The 10,682-nt window shown below is 35.6% G+C and overlaps 1 protein-coding gene across 1 annotated transcript; it reads right to left on the bottom strand.

Annotated features, from left to right (window-relative positions):
* Positions 1-2,789: 2,789 nt before the first annotated feature.
* LOC128238090 (uncharacterized) lies at positions 2,790-5,948 on the bottom strand. Its single transcript, XM_052953664.1, has 2 exons — positions 5,828-5,948; positions 2,790-3,319 (listed from the first exon to the last, which is right to left on the bottom strand). The coding sequence occupies exons 1-2, from the start codon at positions 5,895-5,897 to the stop codon at positions 2,790-2,792; spliced, it is 600 nt and encodes a 199-aa protein (XP_052809624.1). The 5' UTR covers positions 5,898-5,948.
* Between the last annotated feature and the right edge of the window lie 4,734 nt (positions 5,949-10,682).

Raw genomic sequence — 10,682 nt, 5'->3', positions numbered from 1 at the left:
AGCCTCATTTGCACATTTGCCCCTGACATTTGAACTAAACGTTCGTTAAAACACAAACCTGAATAAAACAAGCGGACAAAAAACAAAACCAGTCTCGATGGTTAAGTCAATGCAACTAAACTCAGCTTTTAAAGCACAAACCTGAATAAAACAAGCGGACAAAACACAAAACCATTCTAGATGGTTAAATTAATGAAACTAAACTCGGCTTTTGTTATTTATTTTGATAGACATTCTTGTTATATATTAATGGCAGACACGATCCGAGTTTAATATCATGTGAATTCGTTTGTTTTTTTGTTATAAATTGCATATCTTCTAACCTTCATAGTGACATTGACGAACATTATATGAGCAATAATGTAATTCTGTATAAGAACAAAAGCCCACGAAATTAAAGCCTCATTAAACCCCACAGCACACGAGTGCTTTCAGTTTGATTAGCTACAACACATTCGCTTAAAAGAGTGTCAGGATGTTAGCTTTGGCTCAGTTCTTGACATACGGATTGTAGGAACTCAGGTAGTTGGGTCAAACGTTCACACCATGCATACCCCTAGAACTGACCGGGAATGGTCATGAACACGGGTTGTTGGGTCAAACTCTCACATCGTACATACCCCTAGAACTGACCGGGAATGGTCAGGAAATCGGGTTGACACCTTTTCATACCCCTAGAACTAATCGAGATCGTCATGAACACGGAAAGATTAGGTAAAACGTCACACCATACATACCCCTAGAACTGACCGGGAATGGTCAGGAAATTGGTAAGATGGGTCAAACGTTCACATCATCCATACCCCTAGAACTGACCGGGGACGGTCTGGAAATCGAGAAGTTGGGGCAAACTTTTACATCATCAATACCCTAGAACTGATCTTCGGCAATGAGCACACTCGCAATTGATGTCCCTGTTCCTCAACCATTCTTGGCACAACAATTGTTTGTGTTGCAAAGCACTCACAGACACGCAATGTATGTGCTAGTGTGAAGGTATTGATTTGGTTTCGCCGTTTGAATTACCACATTAGGAGTAATGTTACAAGATAAAGCATTTCTTCAGTTACTTGGTAAATGCTGTTTCGAAGTCTGCTTATTACAGACACTTTACAACAGTTCATTATATTTTGATATAAGATTTGCGAATCTGTTTATACCTCAGCAGTTTTTAATTTCAAACCATAAAATAGAAACTAGCGAATTTTAGTTGTCTGTATATAGTCGTTACATAAGATGTCTGATGGACTTGAATTTCTACCGATATTATATCTATTAATCATGTGTTCGACTTCTGGGGAAGTGAAGGTGAACTAAGGGCTTCTTTATCTTTATTAATATTCAACTTTTTCAGTATTTTCAGCTTCATACGTAATATTGAGACTTTTGTCAATCACTGTAAAATAATAAGGCTAACTTAAAGCTAGTTGCATCGTACATTGTACATCTTCAATTTAAAATCTTATTAGGTAGGAAGGCTTTTTATCTCTTTTCTGGCAATCAAAACGTAATTAATTATTTAATCATTGGTTTTAATGTGTATCAAGTGTTTAAAGTCAGAAAGAGGTTGGTGTTTGTAGCATTAAACAGATAACTTGAAGTTCACCAATGTTATAACGTTACACCAGCGTATATAACAATTATAATCAGTTTAAACACTACTTAAGCTACAACTTTGCACAAACTAATGATTTTACCAAAGCAGGACCAAAGGTTTTGCTTTTAATCATATTTTGAAAACTAATAGCAAACACACTGAGGTCAGACACGATATTCTGTGCAGCTGTTCACTGGTTTTAGTCGTGATTCGTGACAACATCCTCCATTTCAAGTGATAGGGCAAATGCTAATATAATTTAAAAGAGCATTTAAAAACCGACGGTTAAAAAAGATCTTTGTCATTAACACATTGTGCAACTATACCCTTTATTTGGGAATACCAGCCATGGTGAAGGCAAAAGCAACCTCGTGTTTTCTGGAAATGTATTTGTTTTAAATTCAATTAAGAATAGCATACATTATTTCATAACTGATAATATAATATGTTATCAACAAATATGTCTGTACACGAAGGAAGTGCTAGTGCAGCGTCAGAAAGTCTCAATGTCATATAACAAACAATACCTTGCATCAGAAAAATGTTTTCAAATGAGACCTTAAGATCCGACCGGCAGACCCTTCTATCGGAGAAGACGACATTTCCTGGTCCGAAACAAAATGTCGTCGCCTCTTTTATTGTCGGTCCATTTTTCAAAAGTCTAGTGAAAATTGATAGATAAGTAAATAACTAAGAAAAAAACCCAACTTAATACTCGTCTGTTATTTGAACTTAACAAAAATATATTCAATTCCAGGCTGAGTGAAACCTATATTGACGCCGTGTACTCTGGAAATATATTGGCTTTACTTTCAATTAACCATTACATATATCACACAAATACATATAATCATACGAGTATATTTTATCAATAAATATGTCTGCACACGAAATGCAGTGTTTATGCAGAATCAGCAGACTTTTTTGTCATCTTCGCAATACGGTGTAGCAGTATACGTGTTAATACAATCAAATACAAACAAAATTGAAACAGATTCCGTATAACTCCTCAATCGGAAAAGACGGTATTACCTAGTCCAACCCATGTTTAAATTACGCTGTGATACATTTGAGTGTGTTTGCTATATGCAACAGTGTATGTTTAGTTCCGAGTCCTCCAAAACAGTCATGTTTGTCGTCCTTTACACCCTCAGAGTTATTCGTAGTATCGGGGCGTCTGTGGTAGACTCATCTAGTCGGCTGATATGTAAGCATTTTGTCTGTTTGGTCTGCCCGTGAAATCATTAAGTCGCAGTGTTTCAATATCTTGAAACGAAGCCACTAATCCATTCTGTCGCGACGTTAAGGAACGTTGCCGTCTGCTCGTGCAGCGTTTATGACGACAGAGTGCGTGTAGCCATCCGTCAGAATGAGCATGCGAGCTGCACGTTGGACTACGACTGGTTTTATTCAACAGCGTGTCACTTGTCGACGGACTTTTTAGCGTTTTGCGGCAGCGTGGTGCATGTTTTTCATTCTTGTAATATGTGACCAGTCTAACCCCTTGCTTCTCCTGAGTCGGGCGGCTTATTGACGGTCCCCGAGAAGAGCCCGCCCCACCATCATTGTGTATAAACTTAGCCTTGAGCATGTAAAAGGTTGGCACAGAATTTGTACGCACGAAACATCTGCACATTGTCCGTTTGAAAGCCCGGCGAAATTTCCTCGACAATAAATTGTACAAAATCGGATTAACAGTTGAGCTGAAGAAATACAGGATTCCTGAAATGTAAAATCAAAACAATGTTTAATATATTAATATGGGTTTAACATTTTACTTTTGATAAGTTGACAAGTTTTTCGAAATATTCGGCAAGGTAAACCTCTTGTTAACAAAAAATACTAAATCTTTTATCAACATGTTATGGTTATTAAGTTGAAATACTTTTTAAATCCTGATCAAGGTTTATGGTGGTTTGATAGTACCATGGGCAATGTTTATTACGAAAACAAAATATTAAATTAGCTGAACATATTGATGGTGATTACGTCGTCAAACAAACTCATATAACCTGATTAAGTGGAAAAAAACAACAACAAAAAACGCCTTTGCATGACCAAATGTTATGGTAATAATGTAGGCAAAAAAAACTAGTTATGCCAAACCAACGACGTTCCAACCACTGATAAAGACCTACTTATTGATCCGATATGACCTAGATTAGAATTCGGTCTAGAATTCAAATAAAACACAAATTTTGACAATGTTCATAAACATATCTAAAGCTAAGTGGGAATTATACACAATGACCCACCTAGTCTTGCATTAACCTAATTGATAGTTTAATATCTACAGTTTATGTTAGAATAAGTGTGTTTAATCTGGGAACTCCCCTACAAAAAATCGCATGACACCTCGCATTGGTGATTAATAACATGCTACAATGGCTTGTTTTTACAAGTTTAAACTTGGAATGTTTTCAAATATATGTATTTATGATAATGTGGTGATAATAAAACCCAGACATCATAAAACATGCAAAACTCTTAAATGTCAAATTTGCTCTAGCATTTAAATTAAAATACAATTCGTTTTGAAATCTCATTCTCTTTTCTGTGTTCTGAGTTGTATTTTGTCGATGTTTGGTAGTTTGATTTTCTGACTTTCATAAGTGGCTTTTAGCGAACTCTTAGTTTGATTAATTGACTGTTGGTATCTTCAATGAAGCTTCCATTGTATCATTTAATGAAAAATGCTTCCTCACCAAAATGAGTAGACACTTTTAATGTACTTCCTATTCTGATATTAACGTTTTACCTCTTGACATTTGATCTATGTAGATGGCAAAATATTATGAAGAACTGTTCATTATTCGAGCTGAAGTGGAATCCACCGAATGTCCTTATTACCTAAATAGTTTTTGTAATGGTAATGTCGATAGTTTCAGCGTCTCAATAAAATAGGAAAAAAATACATATTTAAACTAAAAAAACAAACTTCTCACGATGGGTTTCATCGGAATTTAGGAATACTTGGAATACCAAGCATTGCACAGTTTTTTGTTAAGATATTTACGTTGGTCTGTTGCGTAATTAGGTCTTTAAATGAACAAAAACTTTGTACATAAGTGCTACTTCTCTTAAAATATATGAATACAATGAAAAAGACAGGGAAAAGCCCAGTAGTGGAAAACTGGAAAATAAATCCTGTTAGTGGCCAACATGGCTAGGAGTATTTAAATTCAGGTCTTACAGACTCAGTCTCTGTAAACTGGTTATTAAAACAACATAAAATGTGTGTATGAGGCGATATTTTACCATTCAAATGATATGTGTTTCGCACATAATTAAAGCCAACTGCAGCTTAAACCTTTTGTACTATTTGATCCAAACTTCTGCATGCACATAGACTCTATTTAGTATATCCCTCAAATTACAATTGCATTTATCAAATGTTTTAGCAAAAGCATTAGAACCTAATTAAAGATATGATATAATCATCTCATGTCTATGCTATTTCTTAGTATTCTATCAATACATTATGATATCCGTGGTTTTATGAAGAACTATACGAATGGTTAATTCTAAACGGGCACAAATTAATGCACGTGAAGTTACGACCTAGCGGCTTGAACTGTCGCCCTTTCGGCCTAGCGTCCTAGGTGCCTCGAACTATTTTCTATTTCAAATTATTCTGCCGGTTTGTAGCTAGGCAGCTAGATCGAAAATTTTTTTTGTTTTCAAAATCGTTTGAAATGATTTTTTTTTATTCCAATTGTCCATAAAGGGAAGTATAATAACCATTTTCACTCATTTTCGATTGCAACCCAAATACATATTTTGCAAAATGTGGAATGACTTTATGGAAACGCTGATACTCGCTACTGGATGTTAATACATGTATACAAAACGTTAACTTATGTTTATTTTTCGGAGAACGCATATAAAATGCTTATTTTTCGATTAAATAACAATAGCATAGTTTGTAAAACAGATAGTGACTTCTTAAAAATGGACTGCTATATCGAAGTGTCGGGGAAAATGCTGATAATCGCTACAGGAAATTAACCGTTATTTGTTTTCGAAGAAAACACATCAAAAATGCTTTGAAAATGTTTGTATTGGCCGCGAATTTCAAACCGCTAGTCTGCAACGCTGCAAGACCGATAACTTCACGCCACAAGGCCTTCAGGCCGCTAGTTTAACTCCACTAGGCCGCCAGCAGGCCACTATGCTGCTATCTTCACGTGCATCAACAACTGATTGTTTTTTAACGTTTTGTGATTTTACCGGACACATAGAAAAGGTATCCCTGCACTTCGATGAGCTGTGAAGTCCAATGTTCAACGTACAGGGTCATGAGCCGCTGAGCGTGGAATGGAGCCCAACACAGGAAGAACGCCACCACCACTGCAACTGAAATAAACAGATATAAATGTAACACGATCGAACAGTATATTGACTAGTATCGGCATTGTGTCTCGATCATCAGAAAACATTGTATACAATATATGCACGATGTATGTGTCTCAATATGCTAGTTATACTCTTGTTCCTTACAAACTGAAGCGGCCCTGGTGCCTTAGTTAAACACTACAACAGTACAGCGTGTGTGTAGTAAAATGCAATTCTAAACCACTTATCCGATTGCATGAGACCTACTAATGATATATAATCAATAAGAGACAACCTATGCATATTTAACCTGCCCGTTGGTGAAACATGTAATATAAACCCGAGGGAATTTGTCAAAGACCATGTCTTAAAAGTCGCAGCGCCTGACATAAAATGGTACGACGACGATATAAATTATGTAAAACCTATTGGCCAGTCACAGGAAGGCAGACAACCGCTCACCATAATTACTTTCAGACACAGAGATGACAAGTTTTCGACAGAAGCTTAGGGATTTGAATATACGAGTAGCAAATGACTTAACTCTAAATCAGCGTAAAGCATTGAAACACGTAAAGGCACAAGGCCGAAAAGGATATTTCTATAAAGGCCAATTGAAACTAGTTGAAAGTACCCAATCAGACGATATGGTAAACCAACCGAGAATCTTAAGAAAAGCGGCGCGTAAAACTAACGATACGAGCGAAGTTGTAGTCCTAAATGATAGTATACATGAAAACGACATTGAAATGACCAATGGTGATGTAGTGCATGATATAAGTGACGTGATGAATGCTACTGCCCCACCATTAAATACAGAACAATAGGGACACGGCCGAGGCCCAACACACTTTGACTTACAGTTCCTAGCATGGAATATAGATGGTCTTTCTAATCAATTTTTTGACAACGATTTAGTGAGTTATTTAGAAAGCTTCTCAATTTTTGCATTCCTAGAAACGTGGATAGAAAACGAGGATGAGCTCAGATGCTTATAAAATATATTTTTGCCAGGCAATAAGGTGTTGTACACAGGGAAGGGCTAGTGCAGGCCTTGTTGTTTATGTAAAACATGAACTATCAAAGTATGTTCAGAGGATTCATGAATGTTGTGACGTTGCAGTTTTTATCAAAATTAAAACGTGTACTACGCTGTGATGATGATCTTAAAATATGCTTTATATATATCCCACCACATCAATCAACATATTACACGAACAAAACAGTGAAGTATAGACATGTTAGAACAGTTTTTTGCAGACAAGGACCTTAGTATCGATGCAAATTTTATTATAGCTGGAGATATAAACGCACGCATTGGAAATAGGACAGAGACCATCACTTTTAATGGAAATATCGAAGAAGAACGTTATTTTGAAGATATTTTAGACGACTCGCATATTGAAACGAGAACGAGCCTAGATAATATTGTCAATGCGTTCGGAATAAAACTTCTAGACTTTTGGGCGAAGTCACCGATCACGAATTGCTAATGGGCGGCTACACGATGATAAGGGAATTGGCGAATTAACATATATAAGCCACCTCGGACACAATGTTGTTGACTATATGATTTGTTCTGATGATTTATTGCAACATGTGGTAAACTTTAAAATAGATAGCAGAAGCGAATCTACGCACATGCCGGTCACATTCTCTTTAACGAGTGAAACCACATTCGAAAGGAATCGGGCACGATCATTGCAACAGGAAAAGTATGTTTTCGACGCATCATCAATACCGCATTTTAAAGTGAGTCTTAATGAACAGTTTACTGACATGACCATTAACAATTACAGAGATATGATACAAAACGCAGATAAAGATATTTCGAATATTTTAATGCTTTTAAACGAAGCCTTGAAAAACTGTGGTAGCGTTTGCAAGAAAAAATATTGTCGTGACTATAGTCAGCCTAAATGGTTTAATAACGAGTGCAAAACTTTGAAATATTTGAAAAATAAAGCGCTTAGATGTTTCAGACGGTTTAGCACAGATCAATACCTTGATGATTATATCGAAGCAAAGAAGTCTTTTACAAATAATTGCCGTGAACAAAAACTAAAATACAACGAATATCAACTTAACGACCTACTGAACAAGTGTAATAACGCAAAGGCATTTTGGAATAAGCTAAAACAACTGAGTACGAGTGCACAAATTGAAAACAATATAACATTACATCAATGGGTCGAGCATTTTGAAAATCTGTTGTGGATAATACCATACCTGAAATAGTTGACACCGAATATGATAACGAGATTACGGACATTATATTCAACGCTAAAATAGAGGACGATGAAATTGTCAGAGCTGTTTTAAAAACCTTAAAACAGGAAAAAGTGGAGGCAGCCATAATATCATTCCGGACTTTTATGTAGTCTCGATAGATGTTCTATTGCCTATATTGAAACCACTATTTAATAGGATCTTCAATGAAGGCAACTTTCCGAGAGAGTGGAGCGAGGGAATAATCATACCGATTTATAAAAAGGGCGACCGATCATCAACAAACAATTATAGGGGCATTTCGCTACTGAATGTCCTCGGTAAAATATACACCAGTATTATCAACAGGCGACTAACATTCTATGCTAATATTTTTGACAAATTTAAAGAACCGCAAGCCGGGTTTAGAGAATCGTACTGCACTGTATATAATGCGTTTGTGTTGCATAGTATAATTAACAAACAACTGAATAAAAAAGGTTGCAAATTATATGTGGCATATGTGGACTTCTTGAAGGCCTTTGACCTTATACATAGACCGAAGTTATTTCAAATATTACACGAAAATGGAATACAAGGAAAATTATACAAGGCTCTAGCTTCAATGTATTACAGTGTAAAAGCAAAAGTGAGAGATAGTAAAATAGTTATTCGGCAGAATTTGAATGCCCACTAGGGCTTAAACAAGGCTGTTAATGTTCACCGATGCTTTTTGTATTCTTCGTGAATGAATTCGTCAAAACGTTGGAAAAGAATGAAGCAAGGGAAATACAACTTTTTCCGGATTGGAGAGAAATCGTTTCATTACTATTTGCGGATGATTTGGCCTTAACCTCAGATACAGTTGTCGGATTACAGAGACATTTGAATTTACTAAAATAATTTACTGAAGATTTTAATCTTAAAGTCAACACACAAAAAACTTAAGTGATGGTATATGAAAACGGCGGCATTTTGTCTAAGCATGAAAAATCGTATTATGGGGAACACCAACTGGAGACTGTTAATGGATTTGAATACGTCGGTGTTTACTTCTCAAGCCAGCTTTCCCTATATAAAATGGCTAGTCAACAAGCACTTAAAGGAAAACGTGTACTGATAGCATTACTATCGAAATTACACAAATTCGGCCAACTATCAAATTCAGGGTATTTCAAAATATTCGACACAAAAATTACGCCTATTCTCTTGTACGGCAGTGAAATATGGGGAACGGAAAGACAGGCTTCCATTGAAATTATCCAAAATTATGCCTGTAAGCGATACATGTATGTGCCACAGAAAACTAACAACCTGGCTGTTCTTGGAGACTGTGGACGATTCCCCCTACACATATATGTGGTAAAACGGGTGTTAAAATATTGGATTAAAATTCTCAGTATGCCAAATGACAGATATGTGAAGTTGGGTTATCAGATGCTTATAACGCTCCATGACGCGGGCCAAAATAATTGGGCATTTCGTGTGAAGAACATTTTAAACAATTTAGGATACGGACATGTATGGATTGAGCAAAAGGTTTACAATGAGAACAGTTTTATTGCAGCAGTGGTACAGAGACTTAAGGACCAATACATGCAAGAATGGATAGCTCTCACCTCGGATAGTTCTAAACTTAAAATGTATGTTCACATAAAAAACAATATTGAGCATGAGTACTATTTAGACAAATTAACAATTAGAAGGTTTAGAAGTTCACTAGCTAATCTTCACATACATTAGAAATTGAATACGGAAGATATTCAAATACTCCATTGACTGAAAGACTATGTAAACTATGTTTTGGGGACGTAGAATCAGAGTATCATTTTGTAATTAAATGCCCTGCCTATTCTGATTTACGAAAGAAGTATTTACCGGCTAATTGTTTTGAAAACTCAAGTACTTATACATACACTTTACAGTTTGCTTAGTACAAAATCAGAAAGCCTGTTAGACTTAATGAATTACTTGGCTTTTATTTAAACCGTGGATATAAAGGCAATATTTTGAAGAGCACTTGCCTTCTAGTTTTTGAAGATGAATTCCTGGAACAAAATATAGGGTTTTAATCCTTTCATAACTAAGCGTTCAGTCCTTTGATTTTTTATGAAGATTTTGCTAATTCATGTTATCTTTAAAATCGTATTTGGACAACACGTTTTGGGCTGACTCGGAGTGTTTTGGTATGTGACTTCATTTTTTTTTCAAATATTTTTACATTTTAAATTATTTGGAAGGAAAGATTAGCGAATACATGTCGCTTTTATTTTTAATAATGTTTTCCTTATTTGTTCCCAGTTTTAGTACAATGATGCTTTTTATTATGAAACTCTATGATCACACAGTTTTAAAGCTTTTATTTTATAAGGCAGACTGTGTGAGATGTTTCTAGTTTCTAACAATGACTGTATCGAATCTTTGAAAAGTTTTTGCATTAGGTGCTCTGAATTGTATCCCTCCGTCTGCAGATAGAGTTGGGATCACTAATCATAGAAGTATTAGGGGTTTACCTATACGTTTATTATTATTTGTTTTATTG

Source organism: Mya arenaria, chromosome 6 (genome assembly GCF_026914265.1).
Source record: "Mya arenaria isolate MELC-2E11 chromosome 6, ASM2691426v1".
Lineage (NCBI taxonomy): Eukaryota > Metazoa > Mollusca > Bivalvia > Myida > Myidae > Mya > Mya arenaria.
This window is presented reverse-complemented; position numbering and strand designations above follow the sequence as displayed.